This window comes from Natator depressus, chromosome 1 (assembly GCF_965152275.1).
Source record: "Natator depressus isolate rNatDep1 chromosome 1, rNatDep2.hap1, whole genome shotgun sequence".
In the NCBI taxonomy this organism is placed as follows: domain Eukaryota; kingdom Metazoa; phylum Chordata; order Testudines; family Cheloniidae; genus Natator; species Natator depressus.
Window position 1 is genome coordinate 176551231 of NC_134234.1, and position 27173 is coordinate 176578403.

General features: G+C 39.5%; 1 protein-coding gene across 5 annotated transcripts in view; it reads right to left on the bottom strand.

Moving 5' to 3' along the window:
* ROBO1 (roundabout guidance receptor 1) overlaps window positions 1–27173 on the bottom strand; it is a 1032053-nt gene that overhangs the window by 23382 nt on the left and 981498 nt on the right. For 4 of the 5 annotated variants that reach the window (XM_074971626.1, XM_074971599.1, XM_074971607.1 and 1 more), the window contains 7 exons: window positions 23541–23567; window positions 16587–16629; window positions 13290–13444; window positions 8512–8847; window positions 5812–5919; window positions 3153–3297; window positions 1741–1992 (listed from right to left, as the gene is read on the bottom strand). In XM_074971626.1, coding sequence (XP_074827727.1) covers window positions 1741–1992; window positions 3153–3297; window positions 5812–5919; window positions 8512–8847; window positions 13290–13444; window positions 16587–16629; window positions 23541–23567 — 1066 coding nt within the window. The remainder of the gene's footprint in view (window positions 1–1740; window positions 1993–3152; window positions 3298–5811; window positions 5920–8511; window positions 8848–13289; window positions 13445–16586; window positions 16630–23540; window positions 23568–27173) is intronic. The other variant, XM_074971617.1, reaches the window with a different exon arrangement.

The window sequence follows — 27173 nt, forward strand, 5'->3', positions numbered from 1 at the left end:
ATATCAAATAGATAAGAGACAACACTGGAAAAGCTAAAGACACATAACCAAGATAGCCCAACTACACTGTGTTTCTTATTAGGGCTGAGTCACTAGCAGCTTTCCAAAGAATGGAGGCAATGGCATTTATCCGCTAGTGATGTTTATCTAACTCCCTTTAATAACAGCAAAAAGATGTGTAGGATATTTCTTCCATCCCTTACATAGCAATTCCTTATACCCTAGCAGTTCAGTGGTGCATCCTTATAGCCACATTCAATCATATTTCCTTAAGTTTGGTGATACATCTGTGGTGGCCATCTTCCACTCCTTGTGCTGAGGGAAACATCCTAACTGCCAGGCTGTTGCCCGCTGCATCCTCTTCTTTGCACACAGGCTGCTGGCTCGCTCAGTGCACCACACTATTCAAAACAGAGAAACTGAGGGTCTGGGAAGCGACACCCAAAGGAAGATTGAGTGGACACCCCCCCTTCTCCATTGGTGTACATGGAAGGGAGAGAAGGAATGAACGTCATGAGGAGAAAGAAAGAGGACAAGATGCAGAACATGACAGAGGGTAAAAAATTACAGAATACTAGAGTAGAGAGGAAGAAATGGGAACACTGAGGAAACATGGGGGATAAAGTTAAAAGCAGATCTGAAGCCATTTTCAAAAAGCAAGGTTTAAAGTACCAGGCTTGGCTTTACAATAAAAAGGGGCAAACTTAAAAAAAAAAAAAAAAAAAGATACTTGACATTCTTTTTCTGGGAAACACACCTATAAAAAGCTACATTAACAAAATCAACTTCAAGCAATTAATTCAGCAAGATGACCCTTTAGAAAAATATTGCTTTGAAATAAGCCCAGGAATAAGAAATATGAAAAATTAAGAAGTGCTAAACTGATCTTTGGAACAATAAGCCTAGAAATTCTTGAAAATAATAAAAATTTTCAAAAAAAATGACAGGAATATTAAAAGTCTAATGGTTTATCATAAATTCAATATATATAAGCTAATGGGGGGGGGGATCTACAAAGACTATGTTCCTGGGACAAAAGTTCTATTATCGCAACAAAACAGCAAGCTAAACCATAGTCACATTTAGTCAAAATTCACATTTTTTTTAATATATATATATAGAGAGAGCAGAAGCTGCAAGGGTACAGTAAACTCAGAATGGAAGCAAAATGTCCCTGGAACAAATATAGATCTTTTTAATGTCCGTCTTTATTTAAAAAATGAGGGAAGGTGGGAACATGAAGGAAATTTCACAAGCAGTAATTTACTGCAGTAGGATTTATGAAAGGAGGAAAACCTATAGCTTATATAAATTATATATTTATATATATTCATACACATTGGTGACAAGTTAATTGCACAGTTACTGTGAAATAGTGCAAGCTATTTTATGGTAATAATGCAGTAAATCTATTGGAAACAATGGAACTGTAATTATATGGTAAATTGTGTTAACGATACCACTTTAGTATCCTGATGACTGTGCATTTAACTTGTGTCAGCATTGTATGTAACACAAGATGATACACTGCATTTCCTTTCATGTTACAATATTAAAGCAACTTAATTACCTAGCTCTAAGAATATACATAGTCAAATCTTCCCAATTTGTAAATTAAATATAAGCAGAGTAAATATGTTGGGTGAAATCCTGGCCCTTTGAAGTCAATGGGAGTTTTGTCATTGACTTCAGTGGGAGTGGAATTTCATCTGTTGTCTCTGCATATTTGCGGCAACATACCTCCGGTCAGGTTGGTGTTGTATGTGTCCTATTTCCTCTTGACAATCCTGTAACATGGGCTGTAGTTCTTCTTGGGGTGAGGGTGTTAGAGTGGCAGTAGACTGGTGGCTGTAGGAGACAGCTGCGGGAGAGGAAGCTGCTCCTCGGACTGGAGGAGTAGGACCTCGCTCATCATCATCTTCTTCCTCTAGCTCATCTTGCTGTAGATACATCCTTGCAGGTGGCACTGGACATGGAATTTCTTGGTCATAACTAAGAAATAGTTTTTAAAAAAAATGAGGACTGTAGCTTAAATTAAACTTGTTTGATGCAATAAAAATAAAGGGCTAGGGGAAAGATCCTGATCCCACTGAAGTCAAAAGGGCTTTGCCATTGACTTTAGTGTGGCCAGGATTTCATTTCCCAATTGTCCCATGAGATCTGTAGGTGTCTAAATTAGCTGCTAGGTGACTAAAATGGGTACGAGGGCAAATCAAAGACTTAGAAAAATAATATTTGGTGAATATATTATTCAGTGAATATTATTGTGTGTCAAATAATTTATTTGACAAAGAGTAGTCAAGTTATAGAGCTGGTTGGATGCTACTAAACATAATTAAATTGATAAATTATTTAACAAATGACTGCAATATTTGTTAAATAAAATATCAGATGAAAAATATTCCACCAGATGTATTAAACGCAGATTTAATAAACATGAAGATCTGGTCCACAGCATCTACTATACGTTATTCTAGCTCAAATGGTCAGAGATTTTCAAACTGTAAAAAATTGTGGAACTGCTTGCTTGCTGGATCTTATAATTACAGGCGAAGTGTCAAGAACGAGGCAAGGTCATTTCAAGAAAATAACAATTTAACCGCCGGAATATTTGTATTTTATTTTCATTCTTTTAAGAATATTGAGTATGTTCACTTAAATCCAAGGGATAAAATCCTCGCCCTATTATCGCAATGACAAAACTCCCATTGACTTTATAAGGAGCCAGGATTTCCTCCCAGATCTCTAGCTGTCTACAAATATAGAACTGGTCTAATCTAATTGAAGATTACTGTGCTGTAGAATTTATTCAACAGGTTGTGTATTATACTGCTAAATATGGCCCCTCATTGAGTACAATGCAAGCCACTTCATTCCCCCATGGAAAAAAAGAAAAAACACGCTAAAATCCAAACAACGCAGAGCATCAGTTTCAGAACTGGAATAACAGTTGGTAAAGATGCATTGACAGAGGCACAATCCTCTCAAAAGCCTTTTTTGTATTTTAATAATACTGTATGTAGCTCATGAACATCCAAAGTGGATTGAAGGAAAACTTCATTAGTACGTTGCCAGAGCACAAATTAAATTAAATCAATTTGAGCTATCTTGTCAGCAAAATGATAAAAGGATGATTTGTTCGGTTTTCTTACCTTTCATCCACAGAAAGACTGTAATCTTCACTATTGCTGTGGGGAGGAGGGTGTGCGGGGGGAGGTGGAAGTAGATCTGCCCAGTTCATGCCAGCCTGTTTGGGTACCTTAGGGGTGCGGGCACCCTTTTTGTGTCCTTGACTCCCTAAGAATGAATAAATAATATATTTTTAAAAATGCTTTTAATTATCTCTTTTCACCTAATTACATCTCCCCTGGGTGTGTGTGTGTGTGTGTGTGGGGGGGGTCCGTAGGAATCAGGATTCATTCCAGCTCGTATTGAAGTCAATGTGGATTTTACCATTGACCTGACTGGGAGCAAGTTCTGGTCCTTCCTCTCTGCATACATAACCTCATAATTACAGTTGCATTGTAAAACCAATTATTCCACATTTTGCTGCAGTTAATTTTAACCAGAAACTTTAATACAACTAGGACAAAACACACTGTATTCATAACTTAATAAATAGCTAAAATGCAATAAAACCATAAATGAATTTTACAAGCAGTATCATTAAGAATGATCCTCCAACAGCTATTAATTACATTATAGATTATGATCTAAACCAAATGAGCTGTAGACATATTTTCCAAAGTGCCTTTCTGTTATTTAATTGCTGGAACCTAAAATACAATAGGATACAGATATGATCTATTAAAGTTCCACTGTTGCATTAAGTCACTGAATATATTCAATTTGTATATGTCCACTGAAATGGTTTAGGCACAATGAAATTACTAATTTTAGTATGAATGGCAGGTGGAGTTGAAAATAATTGCTGGGAGAACTAAAATAACTAAAAAAAAAAAACAACCTTGATGAAGTATGGTGTGAATGTTTTCAGACACTGTTAATGAGAAATTATGGCTTATAGTAGAACGATGTAGCTTTAACAATCCAGCTTTACTCATCAGTTATTCAGGTGCTGAATTTTGACTAGAATACTATCTGTAATCAAAACTAACTCTACATTTTCTGTGTGTTAATTTGTATACTTTGTCATTTTTATTGTTAACTCTTTGAAAACAATTAGTAGTTTCATTTTTTTTAAATAATAGAAATTTTAAAATGATTCTTCTTCATATTAACTTCCTTAGGAGAAGCAGAGTTTTTCTTTTAATATCTAGCATAGTTTACCCTGTCCACATAATGAAGGATGTTGAAGTTATTGTGTAATTGTGCCACTGTCTCCTACATTGTGTTCCTATGGACAATATTTCAGCTCATTATTGCTCCACATTGACTGCTATGTACCAGTATATTTTAGCTGTTCACTATTGTTTTACTGGTACATCAGTACCATATTGTGTCAAGCAAGACCCTAATTGTCCCAAGGAGACCATAATCTGCATTTTGTTCTTTATCCTCCAATGTATATATACTAGATTCAGCACAATTAATGTATTGCTCTGGTCACCTTGTTTCATTCCTGCTGGAGTCCTTGGTGTAGGGCTATAATTTGTCATTCTTATGAATAAACATATTAAGTGTCAGCACAGTAAATAATATGCCCCCCCACTCTTAATTCACATGGGTTCATATCCCCTGAGAGGCATTGCTTTGCGTTTCAAGTCTGAATACTGTAGAACTGGGATTCAGCATATCCTGCTGCTCTAGAATTGGGCAAGCTGCCCACGCCCAGAAGGTTCTTTCAGGGAATCCTGGAGGTTTAAGAGGCTTGCTATTTTTTGGGGTATATCATTATACCCCAAATAAACAGCTGAGAATACCAGGCAGACCTACCTGAAGACAGAAAATACAGGGCCTCATTTACACTAAAACACATTTACATTGCCAGAGTAGTGGTAGGTTAGGATAGTTAGATTAAGATCAAACACAGGTTAGGAAAAAGGCAATTGGGCCATCCTAGGTGAAAGCAAAAGTTAAGGAAGAACAAGGTTTCTTTGCAAGGAAATCTTTTGCAAAGGGCTCTTGGATACTCTGCATATGAAAGGCACTGTGAGAAACAAAATTCTTTAATTCTCTACTGTCTAAATCTGAGTTATCAGTAAGATTAGTTTTGATAAATATTCACTGAGTCAGTGTAAATAAAAACAGAGGAATTTTTTCAGTTCTTTCAACAAAATTGTATGGTATCAGAGTTAAAAAATTACAGATGCAAAATTTACTGAAACTAGTTTTGTTAGGTATAAAACAAATGTTCTGGTGTTTTCAGTAAGTGCACTATACAATAATAAAGTAGGGTTTTTTGGTTGGTGCCTAGGGATGGGAAGGGAGTCTGGTGCCTTTCCAGAAAGGGAAGTATGCGGGTTTATATCCAGCTTTCTTTGAAATTTCTGAGAAAGACTTTTGTATAGAATTGGCTGTTGGGAGGCCAAGATGTCAAACAGTGGAGGACCCAAGTTAGGAAATCCAAAGTATACTGCAGTATATGGCTTTCACAATTCTAGATGGCATTAATCAACTAGCTGATGCTTTATTTTAAGCAGTAAAGAGGAGGCAACCATAGATTATGGAAGTTAATTCTGACCCAATAGAGTTGCCGTTGTATTTCCTCCAATGGGAGATCTGGATGCGCAGCAGTTCTGCAAATCAGGCCATTAGTACTAAATATGTATACAGTTTAATCAAATATGGCAATAATAATAGAACCATATTTTATTTTAGCAGACTGTAGCTTGATATGAATATACTCACCAGATGTACTACTGCCCCGATCTGAACTGTTGTAGGACCCTCCTGTATTCTGGTCATATGACTGGTTGTATGGAATAGTTGGAGCATTATTGTCATTTACTCTGTAATCTGTAGGTTTAATAATACAGTTAATATTCCCTTCACATAAACTATTTCCTGTATATTCCTGCTTCATAGCACACAATAAGACCCACTGAACATGTTATGAGGAAGCATGGGTGGGGGAGAAATCTTTTAACCCTCCCCATATTTGTTTTGCTCCTGTCTTTTCCTTTAATTTCTATTACCCACAGGTCTCCAGAGTTTTAGGGCAACTCAGTAGCTACACCAAGAAAAGGTCCATGGTCATTAAGGATATGTCTGCACTGCAACTGGACACCTGTACCTGGCCTTTGCAAGCTGACTTGGGCTTGTGGGGCTTGTGCTAAGGGACTGTTTAATTGCAGTGTTGATGTTTGTGCTCAAGCCAGTGGGCTCTAGGACCCTGTGAGGCGGGAAGATGCCAGAGCTCAGGCTGCAGCCCCTTAGCCCAAGCCCTGTGAGCCCAAATCAGCTGGCATGGGCCAGCTGCAGTTGTCCAACTGCAGTGTAGACATACACTTAGGGTGAAATTCAACCCTAGGCACAGTGCCTATGCCCTACTCAAGTCCCAAAGCATACCGAGGCTTATGCCATATTTCTGCATGGAAGTGAGTTTAACCCTACAAGAGCCAAATTCCACTGAAGTCAGTTTACACCAGCAGAGAACTTGGTCCAATGTCTCTATAGTATCCAGGAAGACTGCCAGATAGTGCTGACACAGTTTTTACTATTAACAGCTACAATAACTGGCCTATCCAATTCTAAAGGTTTGGATGAACATTTAATTACAGGGATTTTATTTTTAAATGCTAGATTTGGCAATCACAGCTACAAAAATTTCTCAGGGATAAAATGTTCATCAGACAATATAATGTTTTCTTGCTTAAGAAGTGTGTATAATTTACAGAAGACTAGCAAGGAGATGAGTTGCTCTTCATAGACCATATAAAATAAAGACATAAACAGAACCATTGGACATAAAGTACTGACAATGAAGCACAGCATGGAACTCATCAAAATGGTTATTTCTCATTATAAAAGCTATAGGTAAAATTGTCAGCGAGATGATTTTGACTTAGGAAATAAGAAATCCAAGATCAGACTATTGACTCATAAAAACCCCCACACAGAGTAGCTAAGAATCCAGTCCCCATCTGCTACAGACATGCTTTTGATAATGTAAGCATGGGGAGAAAAATAGGAGCAAAATGATAAATCCCACACCAGAATGTATTCTGTAGTCTAGCTGCATTCCACACTTCATGATGAAGCCCTGCATTCCATGTCTGTTTACACAGAGGATAAACAATAAATCAACACTGAAATATGTATATATGACTGTTAGCGGACAATGCTTTAATGGGGTCTTTTCATAGCACAATATGCTAGAAAATGTGAAGCTGTAATATATACCATCTGAAAAAGACAATGTCTTCTTGGTAGTAAAATCCAAACATTTTAATTCTGAAACTGAAATGTAATACATAAGGTCACCACAGAAAAGTGAGCGCATACGCATAATTACAAAAAGATAAAACCCCTCACACGACAGCTTGGAGCCAGAAAAAAACTGAATTTTTCCTTTGACTTGGTTATGTCAAAAGGCGGTATCACATTTTATACGGCCCTCTCAACTACTCTGTGGGTAAGTAGGTCAGGTAGGAAACAGATGAAATCAACCTTCTGTAATGAAATGTGTCTTTTTGCTAGACATCTTTTCAATATCACTATGTGATCATACAAGTTACAACGATCTGTTCAAAAAGTTCATAGTTAGAATGGATCCAGTTCCTAGGGGCACTGCTTTGCAAATCAGGTTATTAAAGCAGGTTGCACGGTAACCAGAAGATTAGCAAGAAATCACATACCTATTTCTTCCAAGTCCCCACACATCACATTGGAGTAACGTGCCCCTAAGGCCACAAAAGTACATTCTGATGTTTCAAGTTTACACCGAAATCAATTTATTTTTAGCTTCTGAACCCACAAACTGCAGTCAGAACAAAGGAAATTCAGTATCCATAATTTTTTTCCATAGCATTCCCTCTGAATATGTGAGTTGGAGGCTTGCTAGGTATAAAGCTAAAATTAATTGGATTGGTCCATTTCTGTCCCCAGTGTACAACACAATATAATTTTACACAGCTTGATGTGCAAAAATTCCATTTGTTTACATGAAGATGTAGATTTAATTAGCCTGCCTCCATCCACAACTGATAAAGGATGTTGATCTATTTAAAATTTAAGGTAGAGTATAATGTGACTACCATGCATTGGTCTTATGAATAAAAGATATTTTATTCTCTGTCCTAACCAATTAAGCACCTACTATTAAATTTAAATTAATCACAAAGCCACATGAAAATATATTTTATTTAATTCTCTTTAAAGTTGCAGCTAGTTATTTGTGATAATAAATTCAATCTTTGAAGGTTATTGTAGTGCTAATTAACTCTTTGACACTGGTTACTGGGAATTTCTAAATCTACAAAGGAAAAAGCCTAGAAGCACCACAGAGGTTTACGTTTACTAGTCCTGACAAGCTTTGGACTCCCAGCACCAGAAGGCTGACAATCATCTGATGAATAAACAAGAGTAAAAAAGCCAAAAGCTCTTCACCTTTGTTTAATTTGTTTTGCTCCATAATGTTGTACTGTACGGGTGCAACCTCTTGTTTTTGCTGAACAGAGGGTTTCCAGTGTTTCTCATTTGTATCCCCACTGCTGCTGTTAACATTATTGCTGATGCTTGACTGGATGAGCTGAGTGGTTGCATAAGGAGTGGGCTGCCCAGGTTGGTTGACAAATCTTCCATCCTTTAGATTTGGGCTATTGAAGGTTTTCATCTCATTGATTTTGTTGCTCAAGTCCACATCACCATAAACAGTTGACTCAGGCAGCATCAGGTTTGTTTGCTTGCTTTCCAGCTGGTTGTTGTAATTTGCTATACAATCAGCTAAACCACAGGGGGAAGGAAAAAGAAAAGGTCATTCTGTTCAGTTACTCACTATATCTTCATGTGCAATAAGCTTTACAAATATTTTTGTGCACAACTATATGACCTGATTCTGTGAAGCAGAAATGGGGTTGTAATAATATAACTTATAAATAAATAACCTACTGAACTTTATTTACCTTTTAGGTTACTGTACAAAAACATGGGTTCAGAAAATTTTGTTAGTTCTCACCTATTTCTCCATGCTATACAATTCTCCAGATCCAAAGTAAACTCCTCTGTTTGGCTTCTCTATAAATTCAGTTTTGCTAAATTTGTCCCTAAATAATGCTTATATCTTTTCTGTTGCTCTTAGGTTGGCAATATAACCATATTAATTTTGGGGCAATATTCTCAAAACAATTTTGGCATCTTAATAATTAAAAACACAATTGAGCATACAATGTGTGTGTTTAAATAAAAACACTTAAGAGTTGGAGCAAAAATACAAAACAACTGTCTCATGTCCACATTCAACACACAACATTTTAAACCCTGTCAGACTTCAGAAAAAGAAAAAGAGGTCTTTATGGATTCTTCTGTGCATGTTTTTTTTAAAAAGAATGGCCATACAGAGATAGAAATAATTAATGAAGAGATACAGTACAGTGTGAAAGGGGTCTCAGAACCTGTTTAAGAAGACTTTGATAGAATACTGGATTCTAGCACAACAACATGTGTGAGCTTCAAAGAAAAAGATAGGAAAGCATTCTTGGAAGGGTTGCAGAACATGCTAATCATAATTACTTTGGGTCTTATTAATCATACATACTATTGCCTCTGGCACTTTATTCAGTATAAAAAAAAAAGTGAATTCACCCTCCTAGTAGTTACCTTGCCATGAAGTTAGCACTCAGGGACTGTCTCCCAGTTACCAGGCTTGTGCTGACATTCTAACCACAATTCTAGAACTCAGCTCTGGTATTAAATGCTGGGTCAGCATACTTGTCCTTCAGGAACCCCATGTGCTTCCCTGTGACTAGCATAGACGTTACTTTCATAGCATTTGTTTCCCCTCTATATCCAATCCACCAAAAGGGTGTTGAGTGCTAGTAACAGAGTTAGCAGACCTGTATATATGGGGTTATTAGGAAACCAGCACAGAATGACCATTAATGTGTGTTATCATTTACCAATTTGTATATGTAATGATAATTACATAATTACCAAGAAGATAGTTGCTCTTTTTTAATGAAATGTAACTGCTGTGTGGTAACCTAGGGACGAATCCCAATGTCCTTAGTGAGGGCAAACTCCAGCCAAAATAGTGAGTAAAAAATTAAGTAAGCATTTTAGGATTTAGCCTCTAGAGTCTATGAAATGAAAATGTAAACTTCCAAAACATTTTCTAACATTCACACTTCTTTCAGGAAAACTTTTCTGTGTAAAAGCAGTAAAATACAAAAATAAAATCATTCATTCCCATTGTAATGGTTAAGGGATGTGAGCACTACATGGCATTACATACAACTTATTCACTGCAAACTTCATGTCCTTCAGCTTCAATTTTTTTTAAAAAAATTACCCTTTGATCTATTTTTCTTTCACATGGGAGCTGTTATTTATCCCTCTACATACTCTTCAACTTCTTGACTTTTTGTTACTTATACCTTTTCATTTTTGCCTTTCCCTTTACTTTTTTTCATGATCACTTAGAGCAATACTGCCATTCTTTCCTCCTCTTCATGCAACTTCCGCCTTCTTATGCCTCCTTTGTTACCTTCCCGTATATCCTTTATTACTCATGCCTCCTCCTCTATTTTGATTTTCTTTTAAGGGCATTCTAAAAAATATTTGTAATTGCTTTCTTCTTCTGCTGGATCTGATTTTTTTGCGAAGGGCAATAATCAATATAGTACATACTACTGTAGGTCCATTCATAAGCTATACCTATCAGGATGTCTTCCTAGAAAGTATCTATCAGTACAAATGTCAGCTTCCCTATATAACAGAAAATGTATTTTATCAAATGTGAATTTTATATTCCCCACTACTTTTACAAAGAAGCTGTCCCTATAAAGTAAGGTTCCTATTCAGTACTATACTTATAAGATTATATTAGAAATATACATGGGTAATTAGTTACATTTTTATATATAAGGGACATAAGCCTTTGTGCTTCAGGGCATAAGACAACTACAAACTTAAGGGGTTAAGAAGATTCATAGATATTAAGCCCAGAAGGGATCATTATGATAATCAGTTCTGACTTCCTGTATAACAAAGGCCATAGAATTTCACCAAATGATTCCTGCATCAAGCCCATAACTTCCAGTTGAGCTAGAGCATATATTTTAGAAAGATTTAGATTTAGAGAGATAACTGTGATTTAACGATAAAGTGATAGAGAATCCATCACATTCCTCAGTCAATTGTTCCAGTGCTTATTACCCTCACTATTAAAAATGTGTGCCTTATTTCTAGTCTGAATTTGTCTAGCTTCATCTTCCAGCCATTGGACCTTGTTATGACTTTGTCTGCTAGATTAAAGAACCCTCTATTATCAGAAATCCCCTTCCTATCCAGATACTTATAATAATGTAATCCATGTGCACATTATTCCACAAGTCTCTAATTAGAAATCTCATACCTTCCTCTGAAGCATCTGGTACTGGCCCCTGTATACTGGACTAAATGAATGACCATCATCAGTTTATGGCTGTCCTTGCAGTAATTACATTTGACTTAGAGGGAACACCATGTCTCTGCAATGCTTCCACATTGCAGGCAGTCATAACCTGACTGCAAAGTGATGGGGAATGCAAACAGTGTTACTGGCAGTGCTCCATGCCCAAAGAGGGATGTGCCTACTTGGGTAGGGAAGTGGCCCAAGATTCCCACTTCTGACTCACTGGCAAGCACTAATTGGGTCAGAGTAGAGATTGTCAGTTCCATTTTTTTTAAAAATGTGCAGCAAGTGCTGCTTTGCAGTGTAGTCCACCCAGTGTGCACCACAGGAGAACAGGAGGCATTATTCACCCATAATGTCTCCCTCTAAAGTGTTCAGCCACTGACATGCTTTTGTTGCCCTCCTTATGCTGCCCTTGCTCCCAAGAGCCTCAATTTACCCCTGCTTTTTATATTTTGCTTTTCAGATTCAACAGAATTAGTTGTTCTCTATAATATAATCTTTACAGACAAACAAACAAACAAAAAATACAACACCCAGTCACCCAAATGAAGGAGTTTGGCCTAGCAGTGAGTGAACAACAAAAGGTTTGAATGTGCAAAAGTAGACTGGAAATTTCCTATGAGCAGACTTTGATATGATAAGGCATTTCTTGTTTCTCATCAGCCAGGAATACGCATGAAAACCTCTCCAGTAACACATTGGCATTTCTACCTATGGTCCTAGCCAATATTAGGACGTGCAGATCTGCACCAAAAATAAAATATATTTGGACTTTTCAAACTCAAGAAATGTTGAGTTCAGTTTGAATTTGGGGAGCTAATTCAAGTTGTTTCTTATTTGTTTAGAACAGGGGTTCCCAAACTTGGTTTGCGGCTTGTTCAGGGTAGGCCCCTGGCGGGCCGCAAGACACTTTGTTTACCTGAGCGTCCGCAGGTACAGCCACTCGCAGCTCCCAGTAGCCGCGGTTCCCCGTTCCCAGCCAATGGGAGCTGCGGGAAGTGGTGGCCCGGCCCGTGCCGCTTCCCGCATCTCCCATTGGCCAGGAACGGCGAACTGTGGCCATGGAGAGCTGCGAGCAGCCATACCTGTGACGCTCAGGTAAACAAAGTGTCTCACGGCCCACCAGGGGCTTACCCTGAACAAGCTGCAAACCAAATTTGGGAACCCCTGGATTAGAATGAGTTCATTCATACCTAGTTTAGGTCTTCCATGGACTAAACCAGGTCTGTATCAATTAATAGACCCCTTTAGCTTGTGTTTAAGGTGCAGTGATTTTGGGGGCACCATAATGGAGAGGCAACTTGGAGGACAAACGTAGCAGTAGCAGCAAGAGGAACTGGGCTAATAAAACCATCTTGAAAATCAGCCAAACCAGGTTTAGCAGCTGCAGCTGTACAGAATGAACTGTGCTGGCACATAACACAAAGTGTAAAATTATATGTGGTATTGTAATCTACTGGTGAAAACAGGTCCTCCTCCATGCCAATACAAGTTATTACTGCCTCTAGCTACAGAGTCTAGGCTCTTTAGCTCAAAGTGTAGCATCTCATGCTTTTATCTCTGGAGGACCCCAGTATCAACCTCTGGGCCAAATACTATAGCTGTCACACCAACACATAGCATTTTATGGCCTATCCTCAGTTTGATGAAACTCTGGACACAGTCTGCTACAACATGCATAATAAGGGACAAAAACTGTAACTCTGTAGAAGTATGAATGAGACTGGTTGTAAGAATTCAGGCTTCTTGTTAACTAGTAAAAGTATCTAACCTGGTCGACTGTACGTTGTGAGGTTGCTATCACTGTTTCCATTGGCTGAGGTGCAGCAGTTGATGGAGCAGTCATTGTGGTTGTTCCCAGTGTTGGGCCATGTATCTGCTAGCCATGGTTGAGGAGCAGGTTCACTGATGTTTAGAAGTCCTGGTCTTTAAAAAACAAAGTATGGTAATTTCATAAATTAAGGAACAGTGTTATTAAACTGATTCCTATGCTCTCCTCAAAAGGCTGTCTAACATTAAAAAGTTTGCACTGTGAGTAGTAAAGGTTTAGGCAATACATACTTATAATCTCTCTTATAACATATATTTTAATTGGTATATGTCCACTAATCTGGACTTAGTTCTTTGAACATTGCTAATCACTTGTCTTGCCTTACGAAAGAAGAAGAAGAATTGGTATATGGAATGATTCCCAGACATTTCCATAAAGTGTTGATATTCTTTGGTAAATTACAGTAGAGAGAAACCAACACAATGTTTTGATCATCATATGGGTATTAACAAACAGTAGGCCTTGTTGAGAAAGGGTAAGAATGTTTCTGTGGAAAATTTAGAATTTTATTAAGTTTTCTGATTTTTCATCAAAAATCTGAAAACTGAACTGTAGGGTTTTTCAATTTTTCCCCAATTTTCAGAGGCAAGATGGAAAAAATGGGGAGGGGGAATGGCAAAACAAAAAGAAGTGGGGGTTGTTGAAGGGAAAAAAAGGAAGAGGCAGGAGGGAAAACAACAATGACAAAAACAGGGGTGTTCTGATTGAAAAATTGGAAAATTTCTCAAAAAACACAAGCAGCTCCTATTGAAGTCCACAGGAATTGTGACTGCTCAGCACCTTTGCAAATCAGATCACAAGTCTGCACTGCTGTATGTTGGCTGCATATTGGATGATATTTCATGTCATCAGCTAAAAGATTTGTATTCCAGTTGCATGGTTTCCAAGTTATTGCAGGTTTTCTAGTGAAAACTAAATAAACTTTGATGAATGTTTTGTTGAATCTCCAACCCACATACTGTTTTTAATTCTGACAACATTGTGCATATTACAAAGCTTCACAAACAGTAGTGACCCTTAAAAACCTGACAATTGCTTCTAATAACTAAATAAGTATTTGAAGTTAGGTAATCTCAGTCATTGCTGTGTTCAAATTATTTCCTATAGTAGGTATACAGAACTAGAGGGGAAGACTTCAGAAACAAAAGGAACATATCTATTTATCACAGGCATAATGGGCAAATTTTAATGGCTACCACTGTAAACAGCACAAAAATTAGTCATTGAGTTCAGAAAAAATAGGTATCTATTGTGAAAATATTGGATATAATGCTTTTTCAACTAAAATATGTTAATCCTTTAAAACTGGAAATTGAGTTACGTTTATTTCTAAATGTTAGAAGACAGCACCTTTTATACACTGTATATATTTATACACTATATATGCTGAGCCTCCCAAAAGCCTTAAAAATATATTTTATGCAGGGAAAGTGGGAGTCTGAGCCTGAAGGTTTGGAATTCAGAGTACAGACGCTCCCCGGGTTATGCAAGACCCGGGTTACGCAAATTCACTTACGGAAAAAGTTCCATAAGCCAGAAATAGGATTTGCGGAAATTTGCGGAAATTTTTGCGTAACGCACGGGTATACGTTTCCGACTTTTGCAAAATTCGAGTTACGCAAGGCTTTCTGTAACGGAACGATTGCGTAAGTCGGGGGGGGGGGGAGGGCATCTGTAAAGATTTTATGCCAGAAACTATACAGCTTCAAAAATTGATCAAATGTGTTTCCTACGCTCCCAAGTATTGTGCAACATACTATATGCTCAGGTGAGCAAAATAAATGAACATATGGCACAGACAGGATTTCCTGGCTCGATCACTTGTAAAATCTGAACTGATGAGATGAACATATATCAAAATAAGTATGATGCACCTCTAGCCCTAAAAGGGGGAAGGTTTTATTAGCGAGATTTTAGGTTATGGCATTTAGCTACCAAACTGGGGCAGCACAGAGCCACACTGCTCCAGTGGGAGCATCAGGGAGATTGTATATGATACAGAAACACAGTTCCTCAGTGCTGCTCCCAGAACGTGTATATGTGCATAATGGTCTCTGATGTGCCAGGCCAGATCTGCAGGCCAGTACAGAAGGGAGAAGAGACACTGCCTTGCCTCCTCCCCATGGCTCTTTAGCTACTTTGCTCTATAGAGGCATGCAGTAACATTTATTAGCATAGGGAGGGCAAGGACTGCGATTGTGTTGAACAGTCATGCAAGGGAAAAGAGAGGACCCCTCTGCAAGGGCAGCACACAATCTGGCCTATAGTTATTTACAGGCTTGTCAATTCAAAAATATTAGAAAACTGAATGTTAATCTTCATGTCTTCATATGTCTAATCTTTATCACATTTTGGTACATTCGTGCATGGTAAGGACTACAGGGCAGTGCCCGGAGCAGAAGGGAGGGGAATGTATTTATCTAGATGTTTGCTGAGATTTAAAGGCTCACTACAATACCTTAACTCTAATGCTGAGAAAAGGTGTGCTGGAGCATGATTTAAAAAACAGGCTGTGCTATTGAAATGACACATGCATGACATGGCCTCCCTACCATCACTGCTGCTCTGTCCTCTGAAGAAACATAGAAGGAAATCGGGGATATTTTGTGTTCCATTGACATTCATTGGGCAATAAACTAAAACAGGCAAACACATTACAGTGATGTCCTCAGTCTGGAACTGAACTAGGTTCTGAGAGCAAAGAATTATTTATTAATAAGCTACCAATTTCTCTTTATTTCATCAATGTATTTCTCTCTCTCACAAGTGATGATTTAACTGTTTTGCATTCATTGTAAGATTAAATACAATCACCTTGTGTGCTGCTGTCTTCAGCAAGTTTTTCCCCATGAATGTTTTTTTCTTTTGTCGTATCTGTGAACCTGCTATATTTCTTAATCTTCATAAATGCCACAGTTTAATTACTTTAACTCCCTGAATCATCTGCTAAATCAGTAAACCTTGTATTTTGAAGTCAAAGTGCTCCCTCTGCTGTTTGTTTTTGGGTGTATTTTTCTACAGATCAACAAAGCAACTCAACTGAAAAGGTTAAGATTTAATGTTGAAAATGAACCAAAAGCTACATTTCAAAAGCCATATATTTTCTCAGTGAAATCTGTAAAATCAGTGACCTATATGCCTAAAATGTGTCAGTATACCACCACTTACAAATGTACTCAATGTATCTAAGTTTATTTGTATCCAACTTGTAGTCTGCAAAATAAACCATGTCATTACCTGCCTCCACTGCTTACAGCTTCTCCTCCTCTCTGATAGGTTACTAAAATATGAAGAGATAAAAACAGAAAATAATTTAATAGTCATATTGGACTTTCTAAATAGCACTGTAAAATCTCTTTTTGTTTCCTCCTAACCAAATCTCTAAATTTTGATTGGTTACGTTTTAATACTAAGTCTCACTCTTTCAACAGTCATTCCTTCATTTGCAAATCCATACGCGATACATTGGTCACCTGACTGGTGTTACTTTAAGCCCCACAAAACCTTTATATGTCAGTTCTACCTAATTATTGTTGTGTCTCAAACATGGAAAAGAATGGTGTAATGCATCAGGCTAAATTCATCCCTGATGTAACTCTACTGACTTCAAACAAGTTACTCTAGGGAAGAATTTATGTCGCTTTGTTTATTTCATGAATGAATAGATGATGCTAAAGATGTTAAAGCTTTATTGTACATTATCATCATCTTGCTAACATTAAATGGGTACCAAGATTTTGAAGCTCAGACATTATTTCCAGTGTAAATGATGGTTCATTATATCACAACCTACTGCAAAATCTCATGTTGTATTTTCACATTAACAGTGTACTAAAGATCTGTGTGATTTTCAGATGTTCATCCTTATAAAAAGCCAAATGGAGTGTGATGTTTTACTGACAGACACCGTATTCTACTTAGGCATCATGCATATTTAAAAAGTCCTTATAAATGTATTATTTTCTAAAATTTTACAATTGGATTTTTTCTAATACTTTTTTAAATCTAAAATTTTAATGCATTCATTGTAATAAATAAATCAGTTTGTCTGACTGGTTTGAAATTAGCAGGAAATTTTTGTACTAACACTTCCTAAGAATAAAAAGGAATATAGCCAGAATGCATACAGATTCATTTTTTAAATGTGTGTTGATATGAATGGCATGTATTTTCCAGAAAGCATCATGGTTAAAAGTTAGTTTTTAAGAGGCATAAATCAACAGTTTCAAGAGCTATAAATTTGCCATTTTCAAGTTTGCAGTGGGTTAGGCAAAGGGTTAAAGAGATTAGCTTCACTGCAAATTCTGATGGATTCATATTGCTATGCATTTCCTAACTAGGAATGTGTTTAAAAAAGCAGCCAAATTCTGCTCTTTAAAAGAACTCCAAGCTGGGAGTCTGCAAGGGAGAGATAAATGCTTGCAGTGATTACAATAACAGGATTAAAACCTTAGCAGGCAATGCTACAGGTAAATCTTTTACTAAAGGTAATGCTACAGAAAAAAGGCTGTTACCATTTAAATTGAAAAGAACTAACTATTGAGACTCTAATGTATAGAAAAAGGAAAGATTTTTAAAAATCTTTTACATTGTGTATTTCAGATTTCTTCTTCTAAATCCCTTATGTTGTTGAATTTGCAGCTATGACTTGCAATACCCATATGTTCTAATATTTTCTTTTAATGTCTAGATTTCTAACTGCAAAAATGTCTATCAGTTAATCTAAAACACACCATAGAGTTTCAGTAGCATGTTGCACTGTGATTGTGCTAGAAATTGTATGTAAGGCTAATTAAATAATAATAATTTGCATGTGTTTCCACTCTGCATGTCCAAGGACTGCGCAAACATTAAGGGCCAGTTCTAGCCTCACGTTGAGTAGTGAGTGAAATCAGTGGGACTAGTCGTGATGTAAGATACTACTCAATGTGACTAAGGGTATGTCTTCACTGGCAGAGTTACAGCGCCGCTCAGAGAGTACTGAAGGGAAACCGCTGTTGTGTGTTCACACTGTCAGCTGCCTGCGCAATATTCATGCTAGTGGCTCTTGCAGCGGTATTCGAAGAGGTGCACTTTGGGCAGCTATCCCACAGAGCATCTCTTCCTCTTCTGCCGCGAAGAGTTGTTGGAAGGTGGAGGGGGTCGCAGGGAATCCTGGGTCCTGTCCCAATGTCCCGTGATGCATTGCTTCACATCCCAGCAATCCCTGTGCTTCCATCTGCATTTGGCGCCATCTTTCAACAGTTTGTGTACTGTGTGCTCTGCTTCTTTGGTCTGCAGGAATGGATCCCGCACTGTTGACCAATATGCTGCTCGCTCTCACTAACACATCACAAGTGGCAGTGGAGTTATTCCTTAAACTACAAAGGCAAGAGCATTTCAACATTGATCTCGCCACATGTAGTAGCTACAACACGAGATTGCTTGTGGCATTGACGGAGGTGCTGACCACAGTGGAACGCTGCTTTTGGGCTTGGGAAACAAGCACTGAGTGGTGGGATTACATCGTCATGCACGTCTGGGATGACGAGCAGTGGCTGCAGAATTTTTGGATGAGGAAAGCCGCATTCATGGGACTGTGTGATGAGCTCACCCCAGCCCTGCGGCGCAAGGACACGAGACTGAGAGCTGTCCTGCCGTTGGAGAAGCGCATGGCGATTGCACTGTGGAAGCTGGTTACTCCAGACTGCTACCGATCGGTTGCTAACCAGTTCGGAGTGGGAAAGTCGACCGTGGGACTCGTGTTGATGGAAGTGTGCAGGGCCATTTATCACATCCTGCTCCGAAAGACCGTGACTCTGGGCAACGTGCATGACACTGTGGATGGCTTTGCACAAATGGGCTTCCCTAACTTTGGAGGGGTGATAGACGGCATGCATATTCCAATTCTGGCACCAGACCACCTCGCCACTGAGTACATTCACGGGAAGGGGTATTTCTCAATGGTTCACCAGGAGCTTGTGGATCACCATGGGTGTTTCACAGACATGAACACAGTCTGGTCCGGAAAGGTGCATGACGCAAGCATCTTTCGGAACACAGGCCTGTTCAGGAAGCTGCAAGCAGGGACTTTCTTCCCAGACCAGAAGATCACCATAGGGGAAGTTGAAATGCCCGTTGTGATCCTGGGAGACCCTGCCTACACCTTAATGCCATGGCTTATGAAGCCATATTCAGGGCACCTTGACAACAGCAAGGAGCAGTTCAACAACAGGCTGAGCAAGTGCAGAGTGACTGTTGAGTGTGCTTTTGGCCATTTAAAGGCCTGCTGGTGCTGCCTATATGGGAGCAATATTCCTATGCTTATAGCCGCGTGCTGTACGCTCCATAATATTTGTGAAGGGAAGGGTGAAAGCTTCACTCAGGGCTGGATCGCTGAGGCTCAGCACCTGGAGGTTGAATTTGAACAGCCAGAGACCAGGGCTATTAGAGGGGCGCAGTGTGGGGCCATAAGAATCAGGGATGCCTTGAGGCAGCAATTTGAAGCTGAAAGCTACTAATATTTGTTGCTATGCTCAGGAGTACAGTGCTTGTAATGCTAGGAGGTGATTGTGACTGGTGCAGACGATGCACTGTGAAGGTTTAAGAAAATTGCCTGTTGCTTTGCAGGGCTCTGTTTGCTTTCAATTAATGGAATAAAGATTGCTTTCAGACCAAAACAATTATTTTATTTAAAAACAACAACCGGAGAAGAGAGACAAAGAAAAAAACACAAAACAAACAAAAAAACAAAAACGCACTGAGGGGGATGGGAGTAGGGAGGGTTCCAGGAGGAGGTGAGGTCCCGGAATGGTTAAAGATTTGTGTATGTTCAGGTATCATATCCAATCTTCTCCTTTTGAGTACAGTGCAGCGGGTACTGTGCTTCAGCAGGGCTAAACTGCAGAGGGATGGGTGTTGAGTGCAGTGTGTAGTGAGAGTCCGCAGTGCTGGACTGTGGAATGCCACGGGTGCAGACTAGACCAGAGTGCATTGGCAGTATCTGGGGGGCGCATGGGAAAGAGTTTTGCGACAGTGGGTGCTGGGGCGGGTGGGCATGGAGCCGCTCAGTTTGCAGTGCTAGTAGCGCCTGGAGCTTGTTTATAATGTGTAAAAACCGCTCCGTGGCTTTGTTCTGGCACACTGCATTCTCCTTTTGGTCCTTCTTCTCACTGTCCCGCCACTCCTTCAATTGTTGTTTTTTGGACGCAGAGTGCATCATGACATCACGCAGGAAGTCCTCTTTAGTTTTTCGTGGCCGCTTTCTAATTCTGCGCCGCTGTTCAGCCGGTGGTAACAAAGAGGGAGGCTGGGCTCCCAAGGTCATATCTGTGAAGCCAAAATGCAACGTTTTACAGAAGCAGTATTGTTTGCAACACACCGACCATTGATTCAGTGATTTAAAACACAGCCACTGTTCACATACCTGTCACTAACTGGCTGACCCCAGGCAAGCACACGAGCCACAAAACCCCCAAAATGGTGAGTAACCACAGGGGCAGGGGAAATCAGTTTTCCAGGACCGTACTGTACACTGGGCACATGGCTCTTGGGGAGAACCAGCACCGTAGAGGGGGCCTCATTACTGTCCCCACATTTTCCACAGGCCGTGTTCATTATGGAAGATATCTTGCTGCTGAGGGTGACCAGCGAATCAGGGGAGAGTCTTCTCCAAGACTGAGGCTTCTGCCCTGGCCCTTATGCCACTCGCCTGTGTGCAGCAATGGTTCCTTCACCTCCACCACCACCACCACCAATGGCAGAGTAGCGCAAGAAAGTTATCTTTAATGGGCCAAGAAACAAAGCAGCTCTGCCAAAGAACCTGCGGCAGTGGATTGCTCATATCTCCATAAGAGTTTTGTGGAGATCTCTGAGGCAGATTCCCATGAAGTGAGGGTGTCAATCAACACCCTGTTCTGCCGCTCAGACTAGGCATGTGGTGGTATACACACCATACAGACACGAGCCTGCTTTCTGCAACCCTCCTGGTACCCATAACAACTCACTTCAGCGATTCCCAAAATCAAAGCCACTTACCAGGGGCCTCCTCTCCTGTTTCCACTTCGCCAAGCTCTGACAGCTGTGACTGGCTAGCCTCCTCCGGGATAGAGAAAAGCTCCTGGCTGCATGCATCTCTGACCTCTGAGTCATCCTCTGCCTCTAGGTGCCCTCCCCCTCCACATCATCGTCGAAGATTTCCTCCTCCTGGCTCAGTCCACTCTCGGCTGGCACACAAGCCACCGAAGTATCCACAGTGGCATTCACAGTGGAGGTGGGGTCGCCACCGAATATCGCGTCCAGCTCTTTGCAGAATCGGCAGCTCGTAGGAGCAGCACCGGGGTGGCGGTTTGCCTCCCGCTCCTTCACTTTGACCCTGAACCGCAGTGTGTCCCGGTCATGGCCCCTTTCTATCATGTATTGTGAAATCTGTCCGTAGATATCATAATTCCTAAGGCTGGAGCGCAGCTGGGACTGGACAGCCTCCTCTCCCCAAATGCTGATGAGGTCCAGCAGCTTGTCATTGCTCCAAGTGGGGGATCGCCTGTGGAGCAGGCATGGCCACCTGGAAAGATGCGTTGAAACCACTGCACGCGTCACTGGGCAAACAGGAAGGGGATTTTCAAAATTCCCAAGGAATTTAAGGGGTGGGGCTCACAGTTGGTCAGCTGAGTGCAGGGCAATAGAGTTCAAACCGATGACCAGAGAGGCGAGAACAGGCATTGTGGGACACCTCCTGGAGGCCAATCGTAGTGCTGTAATCGACCAGGGTGTCTATACTGGCACCATGGGGCTGTAGCCCCGGCACAGAAAGATGTATGCCTTTCGTCAGGGTGGCTTTTTTACAGCGCTGCAACTGCGCAGTTTCTGTGCACTAAGTGGCTTGGCAGTGCGTACACTTTGGGAGTTACAATGCAGAAAGCTGCTTTATTGTGCAGAAACTTGACAGTGTAGACAAGGCCTAAGAATGTAGCCCTAACTCATTAAGTCTCAGAACACACCTCTCATGCAAGGCACAGTATAAGGCCGGTGTATTCAGTCAGGTCTTTGTCTGAGGGAGATGGCTGAGGGGAGTATACACAGTTTAATGGCTGGCTGAGTAGCTATTCAACAGCTGTTGTTAAACTGTATGCTTTGTTGTAAACGTGGCACTTGCACTCAAAGACTATGGGCTTGATCTAAGGCCTACAGTAGTCAGTGGAAAGATTCCCATTGACTTTAGTGGGCTTTGGATCAGGGCCTATGTGATAGGCATATTTTATAAATTCCAAAAGAGAGAGAGAGAGAGAACGAAAGAAAGAGAATTATTTCAAATCCTTTCTTATTCCCCACATGAAATGCAACCTCTTTTAACTATCAGTGTTAACATTGTACAGCCAACATTATAGTTCAGGACAGGAAGCAAAGAAAAGCACAGCCAGTTGACACTGGGAGGCTGGGGTATTTAGGGAGGCAAAACGCAATTATCCAAGCTGAAATTTGGTTAGGAAACCAGAATTAAGTAAATATAAGTATGAACAAAATGTTCTGAGATCTTTAATGTCCATGGTCAAAGACTGCTTTTACACCTCTTCCAAAAAGTTGGCAACTCCTACAACATAATGCTTTCTAATATCATGCTGGAGCATTGGTTCAACACTGGTTTAGAGGAAAGAGTATCCCCTATTGATTCACCCACATTTCCTCCTCCAGCATATGCAATAGATGCCATTCAGAGGTTTCCTTCCACGTAGCGACCAGGGTCCTGATATTGTGTCAGGATCCTCTGGTGTGGAATTCTGCCCCTTCTCCCCCCCAATAAGTAGCTGCTTTAACATTAATGGGCTACCTTCTCAGTGTGGGCGTCAACACTACTGGATCCCTACACTACAAGATGGGAGCTCATGTTATCTGGTGAGAACTGAAAGGATCACACCACAAAGTTTATGGGTGGGCTTATATACACTGTCAAACTGCAGGATATGAAATGACATCCACAAATGGACAAAACCTCAACTACACATAGCAGTGATAATCTCTAAAATACGTGGAAGAAAAATAATAAGGAAACTACTTCATCTTAAAGAATACTGCAATGATACCTTGTCACTAGAAATAATTTGTGTTAATATTTTGTTTTCAGAACAGCTGGGCTGGTTATATCAGAAAAACAGAAACAGTATCACATATACATGCCAAACTAACAAAGGAGGGGGGAAAAGTGCAAATATATACCTGTTGGTGTGAAGGTAAAAGACGGGACTGAAAAATCAAAACAAAATACAAATTGGTTATTAAGCTGAAGAGAGAAAGGGAAACATACACATTAGTATAAATCAAGCAGACAGCTGAACTTAAAACAAATAACTAACCCAGTAGTTCAGTCATACTGAAGAATAAAACCAAATTTCAGAAAGAAGCTTGTCTTCACAGGTACCATTTTGGAAAAGTGTAACATTTTACTACACTCAAGAGGGGAACAGAATGTGGTTTAGCCTCTGAATGACCCTCAGTTTAGTATCTTGTGTTTTGCTGGAAATCCTAATATAAACAAAAGTTCTACACTATTAATCATTTCAAAACACAGAATGATAAATTCTTTAACAAGCTTTATCAGGATCTTACTTGACTCTTATCTACAGTTCAGTAAGTAGATGCTCATTACACTGAACTAATAGGAACACTTAAGTATTCAATAAAGGAACAATAGCCCTTTAAAGAAACAAAGAGAACTACAAAATAACTGTTTTAGTGTATGTTCACCAAATAATGCCCCACTCTTCATCATAACAACTGCACTACAATATGTTACAGCTGTAATATAATATTGTTTTGCTGTTGTGGAAAAGGAAGAAATAGACAAAAATCATAATGTATTCCTTCGCCCTCGCCCCCACACTATTTACATGAGCTAGCACTCCCATTGCAACTCCTTTCTACCTTTCAACCCATGACTTTAACAGGAAAGGTTAACAATGGAACAATAACACTCCCTGAAAACCTTCACTCTCACTGCACTATAAATCTTCATTGAATCAATAAGGCTTCTAATGCAAGTGTAGTGCACTAGCATCTACTCTCCCCAACAGGACATACTCCCCCTTCTGTTGAATTCTGGCATATAGTTTCTGTACGCTTGATGGGCTAAAGCTAAGGTTTTCCTCTTGATTCCAAGGAAGACAAAGAAAAATATGAGAGATGTAATAGAATATTCACTAAAAGACATCTTAGGATGGGAATTTGGTTAGCAGACCTGCCATACGAAGATAACGTGCTGGATAAGAGATTTAGGTGCTCAAACAGCTTAATATAATTTTTACATTGCAGATAGTTCTGATGTCTTTTTTCAATTCTCTTTTTAGAATTCACAGAGTTTCTTTGGGACCCAAATGTATTAGTTAGAGTGTGCTGTATGTTTTTCGCTTCCTAAGCCAATTTATTTCCAAGCATGTGACATTGAATAAAACCGGAAAACCTCTGAGCATTTTTGCCCGTTGCAGGCTTCATTTGTAGCACAGCTGTCTTTATCTCAGGAATTCTATTGTGTTTTCTTTCAGCTAGGCCTTTTCACATAGTCAGTGTAATTTAGCTACATTCAAAAATACAGAGCCATAGTAACAAGCTTTCATTTAAAAAAAAAAGGTGCATTTAAAACCAGAGCTATTCAAGGAAGAACGAAATGTCTCCACATTAATTTGCAATCACAAGGACAAGAGAAAAAGATGAATAGTCCTTGTCATCACTTTTCTGTGAGCTAACTACTAAATCTAGCTTAGTTTTTAGGGAATTGAGGATCAGATGAAAAGAGGTCAAACTAAATGAAATCTTTACAGCTAGCAAACCAAAGAACAACTTAATTCTTAGAGCTTCCATTAATAAACTGTTCTGGGTGCCTAGCAGTGCTCGTGTAATAAGTAAATGTGTGGGTACTGAAGTATTTTAACAGATGTCAAGCCTGAAGCTAAATGTTAAAAAAAAAAAAAGTTAATAAAGTTCACTATTACTCAGTGTGCACATTCAACATTTATGACAATATACTGCAGAGTGGTAGATTATCTCATGATTTCTATTTCTCCAAAGATGCTGATTTTACTTCAAGTGCAGTTGGGAACACAGACTTGAGGCCTACCTTTCTGAACGTTTCTATCAAAGGCTTTTTTCCCCTCTGCGAAGTATTGAGAACTATACATGTGGTATTTCTACAGAAATTCATAATCCACAACAGACTGGAACACCACCAAATGCCAATATTATTATTATTATTTTAAAATTTATATTGTTATGGTTTTTCCTTAACCTAAATTCAGCCAACAGCATAGTGATATTAGTTTGAAAGCATTTGTGGAAAGACCGTATGCAGCATGCTATTAGTAAAACGAAAAAGAGCAGGTTAATACATTAGGGCATACAGTTCTCTCACATTTTAACATTCTCAGAGAAACAAAATCAAAGGTGAAATTTAACCCTCATTTCCATGGCTACATCTCCATTGAAATTACCAAGCCTAAATTTTGCCAATCAATCTATTGCTTTAATAGCATGGAAGTCCTCAAAGACTCTGTGTTGCCAAAAACAGAGAATTCTTCTCTAGAGCCATTTCTAAAATGATAATGGCCAATCTTTTCTCAAAGACAGTAAGAAACAGGTGTTCAAAAAGAAGACCATGTTTGTATTTAGGCTAGAGGCCACAGTGCCTGTGTTTACATATGATTTCTCCCACCCCTCAAACCATTTCCATATGCCTGATCATCTTAATCACTATTTTTTCAAAGCAATAACTTATTTACCATCTTTCAAAAATATGTTTGTGTTATCTGCCTCCCTGCCCACCCCCAGCATACATTCACATCTGCAATGACTGAAGATGCAATCTTTTGCCTACCTTTAACAATAAATTAAATGTGCCACTTTCATGCCACCTTTTAGGCCCGGCTCAGTCTTTTAATTATCTAACTTCCAGCGCCCTCCTTCTCTTCCATTAAAAAGCTACCGGAAACTCACCTATTCTGAGAGAGGCATTACAACTTCTATGACCTTCAGACTGCAATTGCCTAAATGGCACTGCTTTGAGTTGTAATGCCTTGCACTGTATTGTACCCACTTGTAACTTTAGGGACCAATCAATCCAAAGCCTATTGAAGTCAATGGAAATCACACTCCTAGGCCAGAAGATCTTCTGGACAGGGATTCTGTTTATTTTCTATCACTGTGTCCAACTGTAAAGCGCTGTGCCCACCTAATGATGCTACATCATCAACAACAACAAGATGAAAGTGAGCATGGCTGGAAGCTAGAGCCAATACTGCCATTTTGGATGTACAGTGAGTTGGAATACAGGCTTCAGGCAGTACCCTTGAAGATGCATTTCCATCAATTCTGCTTCTTCAAACAGCCACCTTACCTCTCACCCACAACGTGTGGGAACACGCACGCACAAAAGCACTCTATAACTAACACCTATAGCTGACGTTGTTAGCATTCTCAGCTGAGGGCAATTGACTGACTAGGATGAAAAAACAGTTTCCTACCTTTCGTAACTGTTGATCTTCGAGATGTGTTGTTCTTGTCCATTCCATTCTAGGTGTGCACATGCCCACGTGCGCACCCGTCAGAGATTTTTGCCTTAGCGGTATCCATAGGGTCGGCTGTAGCATACTCTTGAGTGCTGTGCTCATGCGTTGGTATATTAGGGACTGCCGGCCCTATGCCCTCTCAGTTCCTTCTTGCCATCAACTCCGACAGAGTAGCAGGAGGGTGGGTCATGTAATGGATATGAGCAACACATCTCGAAGAACAACAGTTACGAAAGGTAGGTAACTGTTTTTAACTCTTGGAGTGTTTACTCACGTCAATTCCATTCTAGGTGAC